A 26,470-nucleotide genomic window follows, 5' to 3' on the forward strand; every position below is an offset into this window, starting at 1 on the left:
TCCGCTTCCCCGTCTCAGCGTGGAGGGAGGGCGGTCAGAGAAGGAGGAGGAGCGGCGCGGCGCGGCCCTGAAGGCCGCTCCTCCTCTTCTCTCCTCCCCGCCCGCCTCAGCTGGCGGCACCTCCGGGCGCCGGCCCCTCCCCCGCCGCTCTCCGCGCCGCGCCTGTGGCAGCCCGGCAGCATGGCGGCGGTGGAGACCCGCGTCTGCGAGACGGCCGGCTGCAGTAGTGAGGCCAAGCTGCAGTGCCCGACCTGCCTCAAACTGGGCATTCAGGGTTCCTACTTCTGTTCTCAGGTGAGATCTCCGCGCTACCGGCGGTTCAATTTCGCTCCCCTTCTCTTCCCGCTCGCCTGCCCGGCGGGCGCCCCTGGGAGTCCGCCCGTCCCCACGCTGCGGGCCGGGTTTTCCTCTCTCTGCCGCGCTGCGAGGAGCGCTTTCCTTTCTCCGAGAGGAAATACGGGCGCTGGGAGAGACCGTAATGAGATTTCCAGTCAGTAAATGGGACCGGTGTGCGAGCGCGGGGCTGGGCTCCGGGGGTGCGGCGGGGTGGAGGAGCCAGCTCTCCTCGCCTGTCCCTGGCCGCCCGGGCCGGGCCCTTCGTACCCGATTTGCCTCCCTGCCCGCGAGGTTCCTCCTTCTGGGAGGAGGGTCCGCCGCTTGTCTCCTGAGAAAGTTCCCCCCGCCCCGGGGGGGGTACACGGAGGCTGGCGGTGCCCGGCCGACACCCCCGACGGCGGCGGGAGCCTCGCAGCCCCTCACGGCCAGCGGTGATGTGGGACTCGATGGCTAAAGAGCAGCCGTAGTGCTCGTGGGAGGCTGCACGGTTTTTTCTCTGCCTGGAGGTTTGGGTGGTCGTGTCCCTCCTGCGCACACCCCCCTCCCCCCCCCCGCCCCTTTTGAAAATAAGGGCTTAGTGGGACAAAGTGAGACAAACGCTTATCAGGTTCCAGCCTGTGCATTTCTGCATCAGCTCTGGCTCTGGAGTTGCTTGGCTGTGATAAATGCTGGGGGACTTGTTGCTCTGAAAACAGATTTTCTGTTTCCTTGAACTAAATAGAAGCTTTTAGGGAAAATTATTTGGGATTTGGTACTTCTTTTAAAAATGTCTATATGTGGATATTTTGCTGTGAGGATATCAAACAAGCAGATTCAGGTTAGGCCGGTTGTCATACAACCATCAACTCCTGTTAAACATATTCTGTAGGCCTCAGCTATCCTCACTTATTACCACTGTGGTAATGTGGCTTGGTTCTTAATTTAAATAGAAAGGACTGTTTGAAGTCTGTTGAGTGTTTGTTGCTTCGGGGTTCCCTCCCCCCCGTTTTTTTCTTCGTTAACTTGAAAATGCAGCACAAGTACATAGCCTAATACTTTGCACTGTTTTATGTTGTTCCTGTCAACATCAGTGAGGTAGCATGTGTTTAATTCAGAGATTAATGGTGAACTTCATTGTCAGAATTACAGTTCAGGGTAAAATCATTGAAGTTTTGTAGCTAAGCTTAGCGAAATCATGCAGTCACAACAGCTGTAAGCTAGCTAGCTGATTAATTTACTAATTGGACTTTTTTTTCTGAGGTAGAATGCAAACTGATAGTTATAATTTGCATAGGACTGGGGGAAAGCTGCCCACGTGCATGTAGCACACCCACTGCACAGTTTCTGGTACTTTCCCCTGAAGTCTGGTGCAAGATGCTGGGAGTCAATGCTGAGCTACACTGACTGCAACTTGAAATTGTTCTGACAATTCTGTATCTTTGGTTCCCATGTGGTTTGTAGGATTTGTTTGTGCCCCACTGTCCTCATCAGTAAAATAGGTAAGCACAGGGATTTCCCATGTGAAAGGCACTTTGAAGACTTAAGGGTGAAGTATGTTAGGAAGAAAATGTGAAAAATACCATGCATGGAGGGAAGAATCCATTTGTTCAGCCTGCTTCATCCTCCCCTTAGTAGCTTATCTGGGCCCAGCACAGGCTGCCCTCAGGTGCCACTTCTCCCCATCATCTGGTGTGTCTGATGGAGGAGATTTGGGGCAGTTCTCCACTGGTGAGCACCATCGGAAGGGTAGGTGAGATGCTACTGACAACGTGTCCGGCTGTTGAAATAGGCACATGGTAAGTGAGAGAGTCTTAGAAGCCAGATCTCCTCTGAACTTCCAGGAGATTTCAGCTGATGTTACTGGACTGGTTAGCATTTGCAAAACTTTTCCAAAGTTTCACACCACTCTTTGGTGGGTTTATTTTTTTCCCCATAGTGGTATTACATGCATAAATAATTGTTAGATAAGCTGGTGGGTGGACCTAGGACATTATTTACCCCCTCACAGCACAGCCTGCATTATAGCTGACACAGTCTTCTCCCCTCCCTCCAAGATGAAGGCTTCTACCCCTTCCATTAAGCCAGCCCTGATTCCACTGTGAGGCACTTCTGGGATTTTTAGGGCTTTCTTTTAATGGAGGAAAAGCAGTTCTGAGAGATTTTTTTTTTTTGCTAGTTTAGCTCCCCAAAGCTGTCCATTGCCAGATCGGAAAGCACCAGTGTTTTGGGAACATGGTGTTGAAGAGCAGGTCTGCCTGGTGTGGCATAGCTGTAAAGTCGAGTTGCCCTTACTGAATGCAGCGGTGTTAGCTACAGGTATGCAAGTGCCTGGTCTGGGCTGAGGGGAGAACGGGAGCAACAGGTTACTTGGCATCTCTGAGGGCTAAGGGCATCTGCATAGACTTGTACACTAGGTTCATTTGCTTGGAAGGCTACAGTAACTTTTTCATACAGCCAAAACTCCAGGCAGAGCTAAAACAAATTTGTGGGGAGTTTCACTCCAATGCTAAGAATAAACAATGGAAAAGTGTGAACTACTGTAAAAGGTTACCAGCGCGGGGCCATGTGTTTGCATTATAAATAGTAACACACAATTTTTAAAGAAAAACTAATGCTGGTGGTATAGGACTGGGAATGTGTGTAGTGTGGAGATTGATTAAGATTCTTTTGTCACCACGTGTAGAGAATTGAAGTAGACTTCAGGTGTAGATTGTATCAAAATAGTGAATTTATCATTTGTGTTCTTCTTTTCCTTGAAAAAGGGCATTATTGTGGTCATTTGGTTTTCCTCTGTCTCAAAAACATACCTTGAAAATATTTAGTCTGAAGTGATTTGACATCCTTTGAAATTCCTGTGAGCCAACACTGTTTCATCTCTGGGTGCTGTGCACCTTGGGAACTGGATACAGCTGTTGAATAATGCTCGTGCTTATGGGTTATGGGTGGAGAGGGGACCAAGGCAGCTGGGATCTGGCCTAGCAGGGAGTTTTGAACTGGTACTGGAGATGTGGTAAAGACAGCTTTTAGCAGCAGAGGATCTCTGAGGTGGCGTTACTTTTTGTCTTTCACTCCAAGGTGTAAGGACAGGGAATACTCTGCTGAGGGATTCTGTCTGCTGTTAACCTTTGATAAGATCTTCATTTAGGCTGGTAAATCAGGTACTGTCACTCGAGCTACCTTCTTTCACTGTCTTGCTTTCTCTTTTGTAGAGACTTACTACAGTGTTTCGTGTGTGTTTATCGTCTTTGACTGAATTACTGCTTCTGACTGTATCTTCTGAATGTGGAAATAAGACAGATGCCCAGCATCATATCTCAAGTGTGTTGTTCTTCTTACTGAGATGAATTTGCTATTGTGAAATGTGCATTTACAGGTACACATGCCTCTTGTGTGTAAATTGTATGTAGTATACATAAACAATTTGTATTTAAATATGCAGACAATTGTCATTTGTTCTGTGCCTTCTACAAGCTGCTGAGTGATGAACAGAGGGAAAGTAGTAACTGTTCTTGACATCTCCAGTTACCACTTTTATATGAGCCTTCTAATTGTAAATTGATATTAATAATTTTGTGTTGCTTTCATGAAAAATTCCCCTCTCATACTATTTGTATCTGTATAAGCATCTTTGTTGAAACAGAGTAGTTGGAGATTTTCTGTGGTGTGGATTGGATGCTGGTGTGGGAGCATTTCTCTGGCCAAATTCAGAAATACCCGTTTTGAACCACATGCTGAAAATACTCTCTTGCTGTAAAGTCCGTGGCCTGGGCTATGGCTTTTTTTTTCCCCTCTCTGAGAGGTGGAGGCCACTGATGGTGATCAGAATAATAGTCCTAATTTAGTCAAGGAGGATGGTTGTCCTTTCCTGCTGTGTGTGCCTGCATGTTGTCAGTCCCAAAGAGGCCCAGGTATATGAAGTGATCTGGCTGCAGAGTCAGAAGTCAGGACCCTGATGTGATGAAGCTGTTGCATGTGAACAATGGTTGGGCTTGTGTTTTAGGTGTTTGAAGAAAAACAGTTTCTCTGATCTCTACAGGGGCAGCAGCATCTCTCTTGCAGATACCCACTGACAGAGCTCGTTCCATTTGAGGTGGGGTAGGACTTGTTAAATTCCAGTGAGAGGAAAGAAATGCTGCTCCGTTTTCTCAATGAGTTTGTCTACTGATTTACTCCTTCCTGAGAGGCAGATTTTCACTGATGCTCACCTGGGCTCCTGACAGCTTAGGATAGTCAAAGTTACGGTAATTTGTGAAGAATTGTGGTCTTGAAGAGCGGTGGTGTCCTGTCCCCTGCTTGGCTGTTTGCTTTCACCTTGAGTATGTTGGGGCTGGAGAACAGGGAGCAGTGGACCTGGATGAAGGTATTTTTTTGTCCTCTCTTCTGTCAGACCATAGGACAGAAGTGCCCTATTTCATTCGTGGCTCACTGTTCTTTGCTGTGCCTAAAATAGGATAGAACCTGCTGCTTAAATCCAACTGTATGTGATTCTTCAGGTGTAAACAGCACTCTGCAGACACTGCCTTCTAGAATAACTTTTGACAGACTCCTGTCACCAGGAAGCTGGCATTTTTAATTGACTGTAAAGCACCATAAATACCTGGGTCTGTGATAAATGCCTGGTTATTGTTGAGGCACAAATGCTGAGCCCTCGTAACTTTGAGAGTTAAACTTTGCACTCCTGTAGGCAGGCTTTCTGTGCCAGTGCTAAGCTTACTGAAAGGATGGTCCAGTTTGAATTTCTCTGTTCAGTTGTTCCTTCACTACTGTCACAAATCACGTTTTTACCTCTGTAGATCTGATGAGCTGTAAAATGCAGCCCTTTCCTCAAAGGTAGGGCTCTGTCATATGGGACCATGCAGTGTCTGGGTGAGCTCAGGCTAAAGATGAAGGAGAAAGCCAATGTTGCTGATACCAAGGTGCAGCATGTTGGTTGATCCTTTGGATTTGAATCTGAAAACACATATTTAGCTCTTCTGAAAAAACTAGTCGTGCATGGTGCTTAGACTAGTTTGGGAATTTTGCACTAAGATTTTCAGGCCAGAGGCTGTTTCTGTGGGCTTGTACCACACCTAGAAGAATAGGGTTCAGTATGCTAAAGAGAGGCAGATGTTTTATTTTAACATCAAATGTATTAAAAAACTGTATTTCTCAACATAGCTGTATTTCTGGATAAAATGTATGATCAATCTGTACTGCATTTAGCTTAGGAAAAATACACATGTATCATTGATAACCTGATATTTTTCTTAAGCTAAATGCCATACTTAAGCTTTTTTGTCTTCTGTTTTATATACTTTCATGGTTAAAACAATTTCTCACTTAGCAAAACTACACAATTTTACATTCCAAGTTACGTTTTGAAATTCTAATGAAAAAATTGCTCAGAATATTTTTAAATACAGTGTACTGCTTGGCACTGTTTCCTAGAAGCTTGCCCATTACAATTCAGGGTATAATGACATGCAGACACGCAAAGAGACAGCCAGTTGGTCCCAGTCTTGATTCCAGCTGTCTTCACCCGCCCCCCCCTTCCCCCGTTAGAATAGGGGTGTTTTTGTAAATCCATCACAGTAGCTCTAAATGAGCAGAGTGGGTGAAGAGGAGTAATTTTGTTGTATAAAGTAGCATAACCCTGGACATCCCTGACAAAGAGTTGGCAGGGCTAACTTACGGCTGCCACCTTGCAAAGGCGGTTCAGAAACACAATCAATGAACATGCCTTGAATTCAGTGTAGCGGTGCTTGCATAGCTTCCTGTATTTGGGTAGCTGATGTAAAACTAGTTTGGTTATGTCTGTGCTATACAGAGGTTTGAAGTGTAGTTACATCCTAATCTTGGTTGATTTAGCACCCTTTTCTCCTGTGGAATTCCTAGTTGGCTGCACTTTTCTAACGCTGTCATGTTCCACATGTGAACTGCAAGAATAAGAAACTCCCAGTTATTACTATGAAGGTGACAATAAAGAGGGAAAAATTTTCCTTGTCAGGTAGCTCAATAACTGTTGTAAAAGGGGGGTGTTTTGTTCCTTCAGTGGTTGATTAAAAAAAAAGATAAACAACCACCTAAGTTATTTGCTAGTGATCACTGTGTTCATAGTGGAAATGCACTCTATTGTAAAACAAATTCTACCACGCTGCATGATTCTGTTGTTATTTCAAGATGTTGAAGCTCAGATGTTGGGCTGAGTCCTTAAGGTAAAAAAATCACTTAGAGAAATGATGTGGTTTCCGAAAGGTGATCCAAGGGGAATCTTTCTACACTGTAATGCTGATTGTGCCATTGGATACCTTTTGATAAATGTGTGGGTTCTGGTGAGCGCTGGGTTGAGCTTGTCTCTAAACACAGCATTGGTGGGACTGGTTAAGGTTCCTGGCTTCACACCATTCTTGTTAAAGGTTTAATATGTTGATGGCCTCTGACTAAAAACTGTAATTGGATTTTTCTTGCTAATAGAATAGTTGTACCCAAGATTGATCTAAACAAATTAAGGATTACCCCTTGCCCCTGCAGGGGTTTTTTTCTTTCTTTTTTTTTTTGGGTCATACATTTGACCTTTCTTCTTGGACAGTCCTCTTTGGTGTTTCCAAGTTGGTCTTCATTGCTATTTAAAAACCACATGCAATAAAAAGAAAAATACTTTAGGTGGGAAGGGTGGGGCTATTAATATCAGACTTACAAATGGTTAATGTAGGTTTTGAAATTAAATCCAGGAAGTCTTCCAAGAAATGAAGCCAAATTCATGTTATTCCTATGTACTTCCACCCTGAAGCTAATGAATGTTTTCAAATATAGCTGTGCAAAGTCACATGTTCCTTTTTTAATGAAATCTGAAAAAATAAATTAACTTTTTCATTTTAGTATTAAAAGTCACCCTGGATTTTGTTTATTTAATCATTGAAAATTTTCTATCCTTGTCTGTACATGGCATAGGAGAATCACTAGCAGCAGGAATGGAATAGGAAATAGAAGTAAATATCTCAGGAGAAGGCTTAGCAGAGAAGGCTCGGAGAAAAGCAGTATTTTCTCCAGAAAATTCTCCAGTAAGTGGCCCAGATGGAGAGAAAAAGTAACTTTCTTCTGTGGCTTGCCAGGAGTACTGCTGTATAGAAGGTGAGGGTGTTTGTAGTATGCAGCAGTACATTGGCAGCGCTTTGTCGCCAGAGCTACGATTCTCTCTCCAACCCCTGAGATGACAGCTGCCATATTTTTGCCTGGAATTGCCAAGGCAGAGCTCTGCAGGCGTGTGCAGCGTGGTGCTTGTGCAGTCAGTTGTTGAATACAAATAGTGTGTGTGTGTACCCAGTTAAGTCTGGTACTCACAGGAAGCGTCTGACCAACCCTACACAAAATACATGGGTAGTAGGTGGATGCGCGGCATGTCCTTTGAGTGCCTTCCAACAGTGTCAGAGCCAGACAGAGGTCTTAATGCATTAATTGTGCACTGCATGCGTAATGGCCTGTGCTTGCAAACATGCTTTGGGCTTGATGTGTCTGCTTGTTGCAGTTGATTGATGTGTGTGCACATAGTGCACGTGTCTGGGGTGTCCCAGTGTGCAGTTTGGAGTTGTTTGGAGCTATGCCGTAGTAGTTCTGACTGAGCTGCTGTTCCTCTGGAAATAGAGGGCAAGGAAAAGCTGGGAAACATGTTTGGGAAGCTCAGACATATGGCAGCCGTATGGAGGATCCTCTTTGATTTTTTTTTTTTTTTTTTTTTAAGAAATGAAAAGGCAAAATGGAGCCTGTCAGGTTAGGATAGTGCCAGCAGTGTGGTGTTTGCCTGGTGTTTTCTGGTTATGGGCTGCCAAAGAGGAAAGAGATTGTTGGCACAGAAGAAGGGCATGACTTTGGAGAATACACCCCAAAATTTCATGGGGAAGGAGAGGATGAACTACCACCAGTAACTGACACAGCTGATGTAAGTCTTCATTCCTCAAACCTTCCTTTATATCCCAAGAAGCGTGTTCTAGATTTGCAGACTTAGTAGCTGCTCCAAGTCCTTGGTTGTATAATCCTCCTTCTGCTTTATAATAGAGGCCTGCCTGGTGTTTAAGAGGGAACTGAAGCCATAGTGATGCTTCTAGCGTCCTTGAAATAGGAGGATTTTTTTTTTTTCTTTCTTGTTTTAATTTGTTCTTAAAAGCTGCCCCTTTTCTCCCAGCTTTCCAAGAGAAAACAGATGATGGTGCAGAGCGAAGGTCTGCGCGAGCAGCGGGTTATACGGGAGCGACAGTAAAACCTTGTGGGAAAAGACGTTCTCTCTGGTGATCTGCAGTGTTGGTTCCAAAGCCGGTGTCGTTGCCCAGACCGTTACGTAGAACTGTGGCATGTCAGGTGTTGGTCCAGAGAATGTGGCAACATCAAGTATATGGTGTAGGAGAAGGGAACAAACAACTAGTTTTGGTAGTGAGGGAAATAGCACACAATCAGGGTCTCTTTGAATGTAGGCGTACTTGTGCACCACTTTACTGTGGTCTTGTGGATACAATTTGGAACTACTGGTTGCAAGAATTACAAGAAAATGGGGAGAAGATGGTGTCGACAGTTAAGGCTGCTCAATAGCAATGGGGAAGCAGAGGAAGTCTTATACACTGGGCTTGGTTTACAGATGTGTTGTCTTGGGCTGGTTGTGTCGTATACGTTATGTTGAATCAGTTGTTGGCTGTGGATGGTAGTTTGATGATGATGATTCAGCATTAGCATTGTCTTTGCTTATAAAGGAAAACAGCTTGCTTCTGCCTCTTTCTTCAGAAATTCAGCTGTTATTGTAAATTATTGGAATTAGCTGTTTCCTAATGGCTGTTTTGAGAGTACATAGCCATTGAATTAGACGTTCTGCTACAAACCCAAGTAATTTTGTAATTAGTACCTTAAAGGATCACCTGTAATGCTGCCTTCTGAAGCTTTTCTACTTAAATGTCTCATTTATTCATTTCTTTCCTTCACCCCAGTCTTTATGCTTCTCCATTTGCCAGCCATTTCCATCTGCCCCTTTGCTGAGTCATTGTTAGTTGTATGAACTGCTCTATTTGTTCTTGGGAAGAAGAGAAAAAGACAAGCTCCTTCACATTCACTCTTTCCTTGATTTCCATTTCAATTTTCTGTATTTCTTTCCCCTCATTTCCTGTTTCCATTCAGTAGCCTTTGCCTTCACCACCCCCCCTTAGCCTATTCCATTTGTTCCCCTATGATCACGCTGATTGGTCTCTGTTGCTTTCCTGTGCTGAGGAAGGAGACAGGACACAATTTGCAGGAGGAGATGGCTTCTTTTAGGAGCCAAGGGAGGACCATCCTGCTCACTGCAATGCAGTAAGATCTGGTATGGAGACAGACCAAAGTACTCTCAGTGTTTCAATGAACAGCATGGTGTTTCAGCCAACCTGGAGCAACTATGGTGTTTAGTTACTCATTAAAATCATCAGTGAGCAATATTTAGTAGATGAGGTTAGGTCAGTGTGCTTCACTGTGATGGGTGCTTCTGTTCAGCTGTGTTTTGTGTCTTTACTGGCTTGTAAGCTGTTGCAGGTAGTATTTTCTGTTGTTAAGAATGGCAGTTACGGTACCAGTTACTGTATGTTGCTACAAGGGTTAATAAAATCAGTCTTTTTATTTAAAATACAGCGGCTTCTCTCCTTTGTGGAGATGTCATGTCTGTCCAGATAATGCTACTTAAAAAAAAAAACCCACTTTTGTTTGCATTTCTAGGAATGCTTTAAGGGAAGCTGGGCGACTCACAAGTTATTACACAAGAAAGCAAGTAAGTACATATTTTAAAATCCATTTAAATACTGTTTTGAATTTGTCTTGTCCTGTGCAGCTGGCTGTAGGTGGCCTTGCTTGAGCAAGGAGTTGGCCCAGGTGACCTCTACAAGTCCTGTCCAACCTCAGCTGTTCTGTGATTCTGTGTCTTAAGAACAGTACAGGTTTTTCCAAGAGGCCTGGCACTGGATCCTGCGTATCTGAAATTTTGTCCAGTTCCTGGTAATCTAAAGATCTATGTAAAATTTCATAGATAGTGGTACAGAAATCTCTGTGTCTGTTCCCTTTCTATTTGCATGAAGTATTCCATGAGCTCCATTGCCAGGTATATGAACAGAGAAAGAGGGATATTGACATAGAGGGCAAACAGAATAATAAACCATTCTTAATAAGCCATTGCCTGGTTTATTCCATCATAGCATTTTGCTGGCAAATGTAGTAAAAGGCAGTGCAGTGGGAAGGGTTCTTGAGAATTATTTCTGATGAGATGCTTGGTGGAATGCAAGTGAGCCAGTCGGACTGCAGCTGCTCTGTACATTTGGGGTTCTACCCCTTTGGAGGAGGAAAAAACAAAAAAAAAAAAAAAGGAAAATGCTTTTGTGTACTAATGCAGCTGTTGGCCAGAGGATGTATCATAGCTAGGATTTTGATGAGTTTAGTTGAAGGTAATGGGAGTATCTCTATACCTTAGTTACAGCTGGTAGCTCTGGCACAGAAATAGTAGTTGCAGACTCTCTCTTTAGCTAAAAAGTAAAAATAATCCATGAGTTCAAAACCAACCAACTAGAGAGAGAGTAGACCCCTGTTCTGACCAATTGCTGCCTACTGCCCCATCCCTCTGCCCATCTTCAAGTCCTGCTTTAAAGGAAGGTAGGATTAAAGAGTGGCATGGCAGAAATTCAAATCCAAGTCATTTACCTTCTCCTTTCTTAAAACTCATTTTCCCATGATAAATATTGCATTGTGAATAGGTTGGAGTAGCACAGAGAATTACAAATCCTTCCTTTCTGCCTTGTCAGTGTAGAGGTCTGGTAGTTCACGCTTGCATTTGGTATCCTATTACTGTGTAGCTGCATGGATATGAAACTTTGCTCGTACTTACAGTAATCCTCTGGTGCAGTCTGCTAATGTTGCTGTTTATCTGATTCCACTAAATCCATGATCTTGTTGACTTCCCAGGTAACTGCTGTGCCTAAGCTGAGCAGGCTTGGTTCTGATAGCCCTCAGGATCTCAATGCAAAAACTACTGAAGCATCTCAAAGGAATACAAAGTATTGCTTCATTCAAACTTTGGATTTTTAAATTATTATTTCTCAGTGGTTAATCTAAACTGAATGTCATCTGAGCAGATGGTTCAGGTGTTAGCCACAGGGACTCTGAGGAACTCACCTTAGGGCTTGCTGTGGCAGACCTTTTGCCATATTTTCATTCTTATGAGATATAAAAGGAGAAAACAGACCTAAGTTATCAGGTTATGAGTTAAAATTAATGTTACCATGCTCTTTCTTAACCTTTGCCTCCTCTTTCCAAGTGCATGTTTTCCCTTTTGGAAATGCTCACAATCTACTTGCTTCAATCCTTTATGTAAACACTGTCAATCTGCTGTGTTATGACTGTTAGTTGTGTGTGAAGTCAGTCACTGGACCATATCAGACATTAATTTCACAAGGTTGAGAAAGCTGGGAACCTCCAGCAGATCGGGATCATCTTGTAAGGTGCATGCACTGCTGCAGAAGTGGCAGCACCCTCACTGTCCACATTAGATCTGGAGGGGTAGTGAGCTCTCTAAATTGAAACAGTTGGATACCCTCCTTCCCACCCCAGGTCACTTCTGTCACTGAATGCTAAGAGAGATAACAGAAAAGGAATGATCATCTACAGTGCAAGAGTATTAATGAAGTGATAACAAGTGTTTCTGTAGAAAAATGCATCAAAAATGCCAGAAAGAGTAAAATCTAGAGTTACATATTTCTAGGTCCCTTTCTGAACCCCACAGTTCTTAGTAGGACTCATTTTGCTGCTGCAATTTTTTTTTGTCGTTTCAGAAGATGAAAAAGCAAAGCGAGAAGTGTCCTCCTGGACCCTGGAAGGTGACATTAACACAAATCCTTGGTCTGGTTATCGATATACTGGTAAACTCAGGCCACACTATCCACTGGTAAGCAATAGGTGCCACTCTACTCCAGTGCTGTCACATTCTGTAGCAACTAACTGACCAGTCCTGACCTGATATGCTCTCACATTTTAGCTGAGAGAGGAAAGTTTCTTAAACAGCCTGAACCTCATGGCAAGGACATGCATGACTGGCCTCAATGTACTTCATTTTGATTTAACTTCATCTTTCTCTTAGTATATTTAAGGTGAAGGAGGTGCTGGTGAGGTAACGTGCATCAATACAGCCTTAAGGTCACAGATTCAGTCATAACCTTTGACTGGACCTTTTGACATTCATCCTGCAAAAAGCTGCTGTTAGTTCAGATGATGTCTTCTCTTAGCTGCTTACTCTTCTCACCAGTAATGGAGCAGTCTGTTTCAGAAAAACTCAGGTGAATTAGTTTAGAATTGAAATAAATGGGTTCATATTATTTTACATCAGTGGTTTGAAATAACCTGGTGAGTAAGGTGGTGCACACTCTGCTGAAAGAACAGGGGTTATAGCAGTCTCCAGCACTGAAATGGCAAAGAATAACTGAGGTCAGTAGCATCTTCAGCTATGAAAGATGGGTTTAGCAACTACCTTGATATAGCTGTATTTTTAAATTGGTACAAGGTTGTATGTGGGATAAGGCAAAGTTTCAACAGGAATAATTGCATCTTATTTCCACGTGTCTTTTCAAATCGGCCTGTGCTAGAAACGCTGCCCCTGTGACATCCTCTCCATCTCATCTCACGGGCTCATCAGAGAACAGTTGGTTGGAGCCTGAGCCTGTGTGTGTGTGTTAGCATCACTGGAGAAGGGATGTTTTGGATATGTTGCTAGCCAAGTTAATTTACTAGTGTTACCACTGAACATTTGCTTTTTTGCTTCTGACTGCTGTAGGATTGATGGAAATGAACCTAAAATAAAAACTGCTAATGACTAGGGTGACAATTAGAAATAACAATCTTGCTAATAGACGCTAATAACCAGAGAGAGGAAAGATGTATTTGGAACCAGCGCATTTGCAGTCTGGAAAGCAGCAGAACAGACCCTGCAATATAAGAGGGATAATATGTTATAAAACCACCTTCATTTATTTCCACACAAAAGTCTGATTTCTACAGAGCTGTGAAGTTGGCCATTAGAAGTTGCATGATAGGAAAACAAAGCGTAGCAGGAGAATCTTTAAGAAATGGAAATTGGAACTAGTTTGGAGTGTTTGCATACTTCACAGCTTTTTCTAAGCCATATTTCACTGTATTTAACTTTGCTGCATGAGTCTCTGGTATTATGACTGTAATAAGTATTCTTGCAACATAACCAGCTTTGACTATGATTTATTTAGACGCCAACAAGACCTGTGCCAAGTTATATTCAGAGACCGGATTATGCTGATCACCCACTAGGTAACTTGAAACAAACCACAATTATGGAGTGTTGTGTTAGCTTTCTATTTTTCTTTTAATGGAAAAAGCCTTTAAAGCATGTAGGAGATAATGCAGAAGGGAGCCTCTTCTGTTACCTGTTCTCCCTTTACCCATTCTTCCCCCCATATTAACTTACTGATTTCTTCAGAAAGATGGTTACAAGTGCTTTGGGGAAGTCCAAAGTTTGTAAAGCATTATCTTTCAAAGGTGTTCAGGGAAGAAAAGTCAAAACCCATGTAAGTCCTAGTGCTGTGGTTAGTGCAGAACAAATAGCAGTGTTGGCTGTCACAGGTGAATTCTGTGAAGCTATTCTCAGTGACATCAGAGTTTCTCTTGGAAAAAAAATAACAAAACCCAACAAAACTACAGTAAGCAACCCTCAGGAGAAAACGGATCTGTGAGTTCCACATATTTTTGGACACAGAGAAAAGACATTTAAAATTACCTGTTTATAATGGTATTTTCCCCTTTTTACATCAGTATTGGTGATTTGTATTTCTCAAAAAAAGTTGATACAAAGTCTGTTAAAATGATTTAAAAATTTTCAGCCTTTCTTTAGTTATTCTTTAAAGAATGTAAATATTTACCAACAGAAAATGCTGTCTCTTAGGGGGTCATTCAACTATAAAACTGGGCTTGCACAGAGTCTGCCAGGAAGAATTTGTGTTTTCATCAGCTGATTATTGCAATAGCATAACTAGAAATATTCACAAGCTTTATGGCACTCTTAGAATATTGTTTATTATCTCCAAAGCAGCTAAAAAAAGTATAAAGAAAAAATACATTTTTATGAATAAAATAATTTCTTTGTAAATCTGATTTGTTAAAGTTGGGTTTTGGCTAACTGGACGTGATGGTTTATGTAATAGGTGAATGGGCATCCTAAGCACATGTGCACTTTATAATATGGTGGAGGGCTTATGAATTCAAATTAGTCTGGATAAGGATGATAATGCTGTGATTCGGTGGGTTTGTTACTTTAGTTTGTGGTGAGAAAGCACATACTTTTATTGTCACTGTAAGCTAAGTTAAGTTCCTTGAGTGAACATGCATAGCAATCAGTCTTCCATCTAACATGGAATTTTTTCTTTCCCTTACTTTTTTCCTTCCTCCCCCTTTTTTTTCTTTTCAGGAATGTCTGAATCAGAACAAGCTTTAAAAGGAACCTCTCAAATAAAAATACTCTCATCTGAGGATATAGAAGGGATGCGAGTAGTGTGTAGGGTAAGGGGGTTTTGGTTTTCATTACAAAGTGCCTTTATTCTTTAAAAACCTACCGTGATTTTTACCAGCACATTTGAGAGCACAAGGCATCAAACCTCTTTTAAGCACTGAAAATTGCTGAACTTTTAAGCACTGAAGTTTTGGGAAAGTTGGTATTTTGTTGCTTGTGTGTGCTCTCTCCTTTTTTTTACAAAAAGTAAGATTACTTTTATCTGTGTTTTGGCTTTGTTGTTACTAGTGAGATAATCTGTGGCTGAAATATTACTGTAACAATATATTTCATCGTGCATACACTAGAACAGAACATCTTTCTCTCCTGGAGTTAGTACTAAGTAAAAACTAAAAAGCAAAATTGAGAGGCAGTTTTTGGAAAAGAGCTTTTCCCTTGTAATCGCCTCCTTGCATGTGAAGTCAAACTTTGAGATGTATTTAGGTGGTCTGGTTCATGTTTGGTGTTCAAGGAAATTGTGACCCAGATCTGTATTGGGGTATTTTAAGATCACACAGGGATGGCTTAGTAATACCTGTCGACATCTTGAAGTCTTTCTAGTGCCCAGGTCTACCCAGCTCTACTAGCAATCACCACCACTGTAGAAAATGGGTTGCTAACCTTCTAAGGCATTGTCCTGGCCTTACTTTAAATCAATATTTTTAATTTGCAGCTTGCTAGAGAAGTATTGGATGTTGCTGCCATGATGGTGAAAGCAGGTGTAACTACTGAAGAAATAGATCATGCTGTCCATTTAGTAAGGTTATTTTATTGTTCTCCTGGTGTTTATAAGTGCTTTCTTCTATCTCTCTGTTTTTAATGATTGCTGAGTGGCTTTTGTCGTTGTTGCATGAATTTTTGTTCCTTACTTTGAACTGTTTTCCCAATTTGAGGCTAGTGGGTAGTGTAGATGTTAGAACATGTTACAGCACGATGGTAGATTCTAGATGAGCCCCAAGCAAGTTAGGAACTTGTGGGCCTTTCTCTGAATCAGCTCTTCTATGATTTCCAGCTTCAGATTCCCTCCAAGTTTCTTCACGTGTTCTCTCTGTTAACATGATAAAATTTTCTTTTCATTAAGCCCTTTTTGCTCACCAGGGGGGGTGTGTGTGTGTGTATAGAAAGAATAAAGAGCACCACATGTGGGCCATAGATTTTTTTGTGCTCTGTGATGTTGGTTAAGACATGCAGAGGAGAAAGCTTAATTATTTATGATTGGGCATCAGAACTGAGGAGTCTGACCGAGAATGGAGACAAGATGTTTCATGCAGTCAGGCAAACTAAAGTCTAAGTCCAGAGAAGTACCTGAAATAACATGTTGAAGTATATCCCTGGCTTAACTGGTCATAGCTACTTGAATTGTCTCACTTTTATTTTTCTTTGCTGTCTTATAATAAGACATGTAAACTGATAATTGAGGATACTTGTGAGCACTGTGGGGAAGGTCGCAATTTTGGTATAGTTAAGTTTTTGTTGGAGAGCTGACTCGCTGCTGTTCCTTTTATCTGCATTTGCAGCCATTGAGACAAGATTGTAGGGAATTTAAACTCTAGTTGGGTTAGGCTGGAGGTGTCTGTTGGACTGCATTATGTACTGAATTATTTGCTTTTACAGAAAGTCTAATATGAACAACTAGTAGTTGAAACAGTAGTTTTAGACAGTATTATTTTTTAAAATTTTTGAGAAGTTGAGTAATGTGTCTCAAGAATTGCTCAGTGTGTCACCTAGAGTGTATATGTGAGTATCCATAAACTGTATCTGTTTGTTTTGCAAAAATTTCAGTTTATTAGAGTGAATGCAAAGGAAGCAGCTTAAAGTTTTAAAGCTAGGGGTGAAGGAGTGGTGTTAAATACTATTTTGTGTAGCTTGTGTGTTTTGGAAAAATAAAGTCTTAGACCAGGTGCTTTAAAAGAGTCATTAAAAATGGTTGGGTTTTTAATCCAATAAATATTGCCATGCATTATTTTAAACTTGAGTATTTCAGCATTGGTAGTTGAACATAAAAATGAATAGAAACAAATTTTCTTGCTGGTAAGAAATACAAATTATAACAATATACTGTAATGCCAAAAAATGCTTGAAGAATCTCATATTCCAGAGTCTCTGCTCTTCAACCTGTCTTTCTTGCTGTAAAGCTTTTGTGCTCACTATTAATTTTTTTTGGTACAAATCTTACTAATGTAAAGTATAAATTGTATTTTCTCAATTAGGCTTGTATTGCAAGGAATTGCTATCCTTCCCCTCTGAATTACTATAATTTCCCTAAGTCATGCTGTACATCAGTGAACGAAGTGATCTGTCACGGAATTCCTGACAGAAGGCCATTGCAGGAGGGAGATATTGTTAATGGTAAGTGCTATGAAAATTAACTTTTAGCATTTCTAACTTGGAACATTTCCACCTTCTATCCAGCTAAACCACGCAGTTAAGCGAGGTTTCACTAGCAGGCAGCATAATTGGAATATGTTCTTAAAAGGGGCTTTTGTTCCCATTTACCAGTTAGCCTCTGGTCTTTACATATTTAAAGTAATGAATTTATTTAATAAAACAATTTCAAAAGTTTGTTCCACTTTAAGATCTCTATAATTATTCTACCTTGGTCTGTGCATTAGTACAGTGCCTGAGTATTCCCCCTGTGGGCTGGGTTGCAGTTGTTCCAGACTGTATAAGTAGTGAATAAAATGTATACTGAATTATTTAACTGTGTTAGTTGTGAGTGAAATCTTAATTATATGGCTCTAAATACTTAAGATTTTGTTACAGACATGACAAGTATGATAATTATAAAGGATCCTAACAGTGAGGCATTGGATAGGTGCATGTAAAAATCAATACCCTTTTTTGAGTATCTTGCAGCCTAACAGTGCCAGCTGCTTTTTATTCATGGTACTCAAGGTACTTAAGCCTTCTTGGGTGGTGAGGGATACTTTTATAAATTGTTTTGTTATCTCATTCACTTTTTCTGGGTCTGGCAGTAAAATTAATGATATTTGTTTTGTACAAACAATTGCACCTTTGTTTATTGCTTTTATCCATAAATAGCCAGCGTATCCTAAGGTTTGGCCTACCTCTAGAAGCAGATTTTTAGATTGTCAGATTTTTTATATATATTAACATGCAACAATAGCTACTAAGCCAACAGCTCAATGCTCTGGGTACCAACCTACTCAGGACAAGCCTCAGTTTTGCTGCCCCTTTCTAGGTCAGGTTTGCATGCCAAGGCTGCACCTCAGTGCTAGAAAACACCTAAAAACACTAAACACAGAGGATTTGGTCACACCTTTGTTCACATTCCAGCCCTGACTGTGCTGCCCAAGCCTTCTGCTTGCTTTGGATGAAGAATGTTTACCCTTTGGTAGCTGGGTAGGTCTTGTTACAAAATTGTCCACGTTTTGTGGATTGCACATGCATTTCCCATGGGCACAAAAGGCTTCAAAATCTTGTAGGATTCCTTCTGGTAAAGTCATGGCTCAAAAGCCCCTTTAAAAGGAGGAACAGAGGAGATAGAAAAGTACTTTGGAGGTAATGTGAGCAGTGAACATAGAGGGAAGTGCCCATCCTTCTCTTCACTTAAAACTTTTTAGCCTGATGGAAGCAAAAGGTGTCATCTGGAGTCCAAAACAGGTTTTTAGAATCACAAGAAAACATCATCCAAAAGGTACCAGCAGGTGATAACTAATTCAACCTTCTGCTCTGAACAGGGCATGATAAAATTTTGTTATCATTCTGTTCCCTGGGAGCAGATTCTTAAAGAGAGCTCTCTGAAAAGTGAGAGCCATGTTCTGGCCGAATCTGACAGCCTCAAAGAAAGTCTTGTAATCATGGGGCACTGCAGCAGCTGGTCTGGACAGGGTGCTAAGGAGCTCGCATATACAGTTCACAAGGGACTTACCCAGATAAATTCCCAGGGTACTGGTTTTGTCTCATTGTTACATTACTGGGGATGTACACTGGTTGAAAAGGTTTGGTAGTGCCCCTCAATCCTGCATGAGTACAGTGTAACCCTGCACACGTGTGCATCTGTAGCAGATGGTATTGGTTCTGTGCACTGATAACTTCATTCTTCAGTGTTTGCCAGCAGTACAGTTTTCCTGTTGACACCAACAGGTCTGTTTTTTCCCCACCATGTTTTCCTGTCAAGGTTGCACTGGTCTCTCTAATAGCTCCTGTACCATATTCCTCAAGCATTATTGCTCAGCAGAGTTTTCTTTGTGGCCTTTTACCTGGGAGGGGGTCTGCATTGGTTTTCTTCACAAATAGCAGTTCAGTAATTACTCTAGTGGTTCTGGTACTCTAGTAGCTATTAGACCTACCAGGCTATTAACACAGGAGTACCAGTTCCACCACAGGAAGGCAACTTGATAGGCAAATCTAGAATATTTTTTGTGTGTTCACTATATATAATGACTGTATGGTGGCAGGTTTTACTTTGTTTGTTTGGCTGCTATGAGAGACAGGATAGAATCGTAGAATCTGATAGGTTGGAACTGGAGTAGGGGACAGCCACATCTAAACCACAGGCCTTTGTAAAAGGACTGTTTGTGACAAGCATCTTTTTTTGGATTAAGAACATCCAAACAGCATATCTTTTTTTTAGAAAAGTTAAACTCAAAAAGACTCTTGTTCCTCATTAAAATGATTTATACTGCTATTTTTCAAGAATGAATTACATCACTTTTAGTCTACAACCAACCTGTTACACAAAACAAGCAAGATAGAGTTTTGCTGCAATGTAATTCTGAACTCTCACTCTGTGTTCTTCTAAGCCTTTTTCATTCTTGCTCTTTGCCTGATACTGAATGTTTTAATTCTTTCATTTGAAAGAAAAAAGAAAAGTTTGAAGTAATGTGATGTATTTTTGCTTACTCAGGAATACTGTTGGAAAGTTGCTGTGTATTTAATGTTCAAGAAATGTTACCTCTTTTTGCTGGAAACAATTATAATTTTTGCAAAGATGTGCTTTGTTCTAAACATGCATAGAAATGACTGAAGTTAAAATATGGGTTAAAATGTGATTACATATCTTTTAATTTCCTTCTATTCATACTGAATTAATTCCAAGAACATATTTTAACCACGTAAATCACCCTGGAGCAAAGAGCTTCTCTTTTCTGTTTTTATATTTGCCTAGAAAAACTTTTTTTTTTTTAATTAAATCAGTGTGTTGACCAGTGAAACAGGATCTAATGAATTCTGTAGAATCCACAGGATAATCATGAGAGAATTGATTCTGCTGGAAGAGTTTACATCTGGACTTCTTCCAAAGTAATCTGGCAACGTCACAATTACGCTAGGACAATCTTACACCTGTTTGTTGTCCTTTCACAAGTCGGGGGACAGGAAGTGAGAGGCAGCAGTAGTATTAACACGTGTCTGGTATTCTTTGCAGTGGATATTACTGTCTATCGTAACGGCTACCATGGAGATCTGAACGAGACATTTTATGTTGGAGAAGTTGATGAGGGTGCAAGGAGGCTCGTCCAAACAACTTACGAGTGCCTAATGCAAGCCATTGATGCAGGTAAACCCTGTGGATGGGGCCTGAAGCATTATGGTTTTCGTTCTCAGGCGTGAGTGCTGGTACTTGCTGTTACCTGGGAGTGCTGCAGAATGCAGAAGCGTTAGTGTGTGACTCCAGCGGATGGTCTCTGTTGTGCAGTCTGGTTCTTAAATGGCACCGTTCTGTGGGTGCTGGTTGCAACTTTCATTTGAAACGTGGGTGAAAAGGAGAATGTAATAGATGGGGATGTGATTCATGTATGATGGTATTTACACGGAAACAGCCTTTTGGGGCTGTTAGCTGAATGAGACATTCTGGATCTGAGCGCTTTTAGAGATAGTGAAGAGCAGAGTGTGTTTTGGAAAAGCCTACTGTTATAACTTGTGTGGTGTTGCACAATGAACTGGTAAGGTAGAACACTGTTTGAACACTGAAACAGATGTATTTACCCCTGACAAACCTGATGGGCATTTCATAAAGTTAATCATGAGCTCTCTTTCAATTGTGGGAGTGTGCCAGAGAAGACAGACCCATTCATATCCTTCAGTATCCACAGAACTTTAATTATGTTGCTTTGCTGTAACTCAGGGCAGCTTCATTGAGACATACAATGAGGTAGAAAGGTAGCTAGAGAATGCCATGTTCAACTCCATTCATGAAGGATTATACTAAGTTCTCTTAGAGAAAATAAACCAAAAATCTCTCAAGTCCCTGGAACCATTTGTACTGTTTGTATCTTTTATACCCTGCAGATTCTTAAAACCCCTGATATAATTTATTAATTTGATGGCCTCTAATGGCTGAAGGTGAAGGTGATATATATGAAGGCTTTAAACTTGCATTTAATCAAAAGTATGCAGGAAAAAAAGAATGAATTTATTTTGGTTAATGATTTGGAGATAGCTACCCAAGCTGAAAAGACAAAAGTCCATATGAACGATGTCTTGTATTGTGTGATCAAGAAAATACTGCAGAGATGAGCTGTGAAGAATATAGATGACTTGTTTACGTAGGATTGCTATTCTGAAATTACCACTTTGCTTTTCAGAGCTAAATCAGAATAACATTTATGTTTGCTGCTGTACTTCTTATAGCAAACATTGCATGTGTTGTCTCCTATCTTTCACATCCTGGCTATGGGAGAAATGCACCTTTGTGTTCATTATAATGAGATTTAACTTCTCAGTGTAACTTTTTTTTACCAGCTCTTTAGATGCTGTAACAGGGTTTGATAGTTTTTAGCAATTCCCTGCTAGGAAGAATTCTGGCAGCAAGTCTCTCAGCTGTTAAAAAGGGCTGTCTCTCCCCTATTTAAATCATCTTGATTTCCTTGTGTTGGACCAGCAGATCTCCAACCAGGAGAGTTGTATGAGAGGGAGGGAGAGAAGCAGAGGGCTCCTTGCTGCATTGAGATGAGTTGCTTGGTATTGTCAGGCCTGACAGCAGTGGTACCACTTCACAACTGTTTAGTCCAAACCCAACAGAATCATGTTTCCTTTTTTGTCCACTGTGTCTTTTTTACTTTTTTTGGGGGGGTGGGAGGAGGAGTGGAGAAAGGATTGCACATTCCAGTAATCTTAAATTGTTGTTTTCTGTAAATTCAGTTTACTGATGTGACTTGTAGTTGCTTACATTAGCAGAGAATTGAACTAAATGGCTTGCTTTATGTAGTTTTAGTCGTGTATCTGAGTTCTGCTTAAGATACTGCTCCACATAACCACACATCTAACTCCTGAAGGAACAGCATATTCAGGGAGTTATGAATTATTTTGAAAGAGCATTTCTATAATTTTCTGGGTTTAGTGACTCAGAGTTTCTCTTGGTATGCACCTTCATGAGCTGATGGGTGAAGCATTGTTGCTATCATGGTATTATTCCCTTGAAGTGCTCAATAGGATATTTTTTAAAATTCTTTTTTCCCCACCATTTTCATCTGTTTCAAACTCTTTACAGCTTCCTAAAAGGAATGTCAAAGAAGTTAGTCTGGCATTTGAACATTCTTTCTTGCTGTAGTGTTGCCACTAAAAGTCTTGTTTAAGGCTAAGGATACCAGCTTTGTCTTTTTGTTTCCCCCTTCTTGATCCTTCATGTTTTTCCTCTTTATTTGCGTGCACTTTTCACACAGTAGCAGAGAGATGAGTGTGCATGCAATGAATGTACGAGCTATATTTTAGAGAACTACAACTCTGGGTATGAGAAGCTCCCAAGTGCCCTGAAAGTCTTTTGTTATCTTTACTTTCAAACTTCAACATCTTTTTAATATACGAGTGCTTAGATCCACAGAAGGAAGAAAGTAGTGTTCTTGCGAAGGAGTTTGCTTCCCTCGCCGCCTTTCGTGTGATACTGTTCCCTCCCTGTCATGTTGCTGCATTCAGTGGATAAAGTGATTGTGGGAAGTTGTGTACTAGAACAGATGGCCATACAAGCCATGAGCACGTGTTTGCTGGCTCGTTACGTGGAAAGAAAGCTCTATACATTTCCATCTGTATCTCCTTGATTTTTGCAGTAAAACCTGGTGTTCGGTACAGAGAACTGGGAAACATTATTCAGAAACATGCTCAAGCAAATGGATTTTCAGTGGTTCGGAGCTACTGTGGGCATGGAATCCATAAACTTTTCCATACGGCCCCTAACGTGCCACATTATGCCAGTGAGTATTCGTTCCCTCTGGGTTGTCCTGGTAGCAATGAACACACCTGATTTACTTCTTGCTTATATTCGTAGCGTGTTGCCTGACAGCCACCGAGTTAGTGGCTTTGCTCTTGTGAAATTATTTTCTTTTCTAAGCTTGGGACCATAACATATGTTATGAACCTAAATAAGGTATATGTTACATACTGAGACACTGTGCCTGGGCTAATGGCTACTGTTAACTCTCATCTGTACTAACCGCTCAGTGTTTTTGTGTGAAATCCCAACTAATCCATTAGATGTCCTTGTCCAACATGAATAGGCAAATGCTCCTGTCCTGGAAGGTCTAAGCAAAAACACTGCCATTTCTGCATGAAAATAGAAGGGGTTTTTCGAGCAGTATAGATGGGTGTTGTGCCTGAATCTTTGTAGTGTGTGTCAGAGGAGGAACAACTTCCCCCAGTAGGTTCTCAGCTTTAGTTTTTGGAAATGTCAGTGTCCCCTTGGCAGTTCTTGACAGCAGGACTAAGAAACAGCATCCGCAGAGGCAAAGGAGAGAAGCTTCTGTGCCACTGGACACCTAAGGATGGAAGAGAGATCATGAAGCAGTGATAAACAGTGGTACACCCACTTCAGCTGTAAAGCTCCCCTGTAGGACATTTATTTCCTCAAACCTGACAGATGCCTCTGTCTTCCCATCTTCTTGTGAGCTTTAACGCTTTTCATGTCATCATTTCCCTAAGTTATTTTTTCAGAGAACAGAGAAACCCTCTTAGTCACAGGGTAGAAGGGTATCAATTCCTGCTATTTAGTTTTTGTTATGTAAAATGAAGAAAATCTGGACTCTGTGGAGATGGAGGGCATTTTATACCAATTTTTGCTGCTGGAACCTTTGAACTTTTTAAATTGAGTCAGAATGTCTGCTCCCAAAAAGGAAGATGCTGGATTTTTCCTGGTGTTTTTAAAATACAGATTCAGAGCAAAAACAAAGTGGAAAGAGCTCAGGAACTTAAAGCCTCTTGGAGGGGGGAAAAAAACCAAAAAGCAAGCTGCTGTTTATTTCTGACTTACTCTGAAAGGCTTTTTAAAAGCAAAAAGCTCGTCATATAAGCCTGCAAATTATTTAATGAGATCATGAAAACTAGAGGGAGCAAAGGATGAAGTTTGCTTAGATGCAAAGGCCAGAAACTTACATTTAAGTGGTGAGAGCAAGAAATACCAGGGATAGAGGCAATGTACTGCTGATATATTAGCAAGAGATTTTTTTAAAGCAGCTAGGTGATTTAGGCAATTTAATAGATTTACACAGTTAGAGTAGATTGGGAATCTGTATGTAAGAACTGATGCAAATTGTCTACAGCAGCAAAGTAGCTTGGAGACAACAGTTCCTGTGTAATGCTGGAGCTTGTTGCAGATCTTGCGTGCTAGGCTGAGTCATATCTAAGCTGTGCTGTTCAGGGTGAAACGAGGCAGATGGAAAGGCCCTGAAACCTTTCTTCAGTCAAAGCACAGTCCTAGAGATATGGTATGCACTGCTCCATATGCCTCCACATAAACATTTTTTGGTATATATAACATCAAAAAGTCTCAGCATTGTTGTCCTGGCTGCCTAGAAATTCTCTGCCTTTTTATGTTAGCTAAAGCAATACAACATTATCACTCTGAAACTACTATGACCCTGTTACCTCAAGTAATGAGGGGAGCAAAGTGTCTTTCGTAAATTGAATAATTATTTATTTAACCACTGTTGTATTCTGACAATTTATTGGAGCTAATGGTTTAGTAGAAACAAGTCAAGAGGTTTCCAACCTTCTCTGAATATCTTTAGTACTTCTTTGGGTTTTTTGAAATTATTTTTTTATCTCAGAAGTTTTCAGAAATCCCTTTATTACGTTTTTGCTGTGTTTTCACAGAACTGGTGCTCAACACCAGTTGTTGGGAGAGACAGACAGCAATTCCTTTTAAGCTCCTTGAATAAATATTGTAGTGTTGGATGAGTGGGAGAAGGAAATAACTAAGGGAAATGTTAATGCAGAATTAAAATTGGACAACTGGATGGGTCACCTCTGAAGGGCTTTTCTGACTTTACAGTATTCCTGATGTATTTTTCTAGGACAAGGACTCGATAATTTGCTAAGATGGAATCACTTTTTCTAACTTGAGTGTTTATGTTATTGCAGAAAACAAGGCAGTTGGAGTCATGAAGCCAGGTCATGTATTCACAATTGAACCGATGATCTGTGAAGGTAAGTGATTTAGCAGTAAAATAATTGGTTACTGTTAAAGAGTGATGGAATAGGACACTGGTTCTGTTCTGTGTAGTTGATAGATTTTTCATTTCTCTTTGGGAAACTGGTATCTGTTACCTAAAACCAGTCACAAAGTCATTTATGTTTTCAGGTGGTTGGCAAGATGAAACGTGGCCCGATGGCTGGACTGCAGTAACAAGAGATGGCAAGCGATCTGCCCAGTTTGAACACACACTGCTGGTCACCGACACGGGCTGCGAGATCTTGACTCGGCGGCTGGATAGTATTCGTCCCCATTTCATGTCCCAGTGAGAAGGCTAGGCTGAGCAGGTGGATCTGAATCATGCATATATATATTTTTTTTTGGTCTCTGTACTATGCATTTTTTTTATGAGTACAGAATAGAGAGATTTCATCATTTACGTTGTTCTCAGTGATTGTAGATAAGAGGAACATCTTGAAGAACCTGACGCAATGTCTGGAAAACCAGAGAAGAATTTAAAGAATTTCCTGCTTTCCTCCTACCTACAACACTCATGCTATATTTTTCTTTTTTTCTTCAATTATCTCTTTAGCACCTTTCTTCCAATTAGACCCACAGTTGCTTCAGTTGCTGCCACGATATTAGCTAGAAAAGCGTGGGTAACCTTTCCCACTGGACTTGATGTTTTGGGATCCAGGTTTTTTTCACCACTTTGGTGTGCCCTGTCACTCTTGGTCTGCAGGTGGCACCTGAGATTTTTAAGCATTTCTAGTTCCAAAGACTTGCTCCTGCTTCTGCAGGTACCGTTCTAATGGGCTGGGCCTTGTTTGTTTCTCAGTTGAGAAGGGGGCAGTAGGGAAAAAGACATGCATGTTGCCAAGAATAGGCTACCCACCTTTAATTATGTCCCCATCTCTCTGCTGATGGCCTGTGGTGATTGTGACTGTAGGTGACATGCTGTGTTAATGGCAGGACTTGTTTCTCTTGCTGGTAATTTGATAATATGGGCTTCCTACAGGCAAAATTAATAAACTGTCATACACGCAGCTCCCAGTAATAAGCTGCTGCTCGGTGGAGCAGTTATTTGCAGAGAGCCTCCTGCTCCAAAAGCTTGGTGAAGGAATGAAACAAGAACCAAAAAGATCCCATGACACATGGGATCCCTGTGCATGTTAACTGTGGGGCATTTTTTTAAAAGGTATATCCACAGTAGCTGTGGGGGTAGGATTTGCAAGACTTCCAGTGAAATGAGTATA

General features: G+C 41.2%; 1 protein-coding gene across 1 annotated transcript; it reads left to right on the top strand.

Annotated features, from left to right (window-relative positions):
• Positions 1–180: 180 nt before the first annotated feature.
• METAP1 (methionyl aminopeptidase 1) lies at positions 181–25,665 on the top strand (the record flags this gene model as incomplete). Its single annotated transcript, XM_084263912.1, has 11 exons — positions 181–294; positions 10,018–10,069; positions 12,117–12,229; positions 13,557–13,617; positions 14,771–14,862; positions 15,525–15,608; positions 17,062–17,200; positions 20,241–20,372; positions 22,858–23,001; positions 25,163–25,228; positions 25,383–25,665. The coding sequence occupies 11 exons, from the start codon at positions 181–183 to the stop codon at positions 25,541–25,543; spliced, it is 1,158 nt and encodes a 385-aa protein (XP_084120038.1). The 3' UTR covers positions 25,544–25,665.
• Positions 25,666–26,470: the final 805 nt, after the last annotated feature.

Source organism: Gallinula chloropus (genome assembly GCF_964237585.1).
Source record: "Gallinula chloropus genome assembly, chromosome: 4".
Taxonomy (NCBI): Eukaryota; Metazoa; Chordata; class Aves; order Gruiformes; family Rallidae; genus Gallinula; species Gallinula chloropus.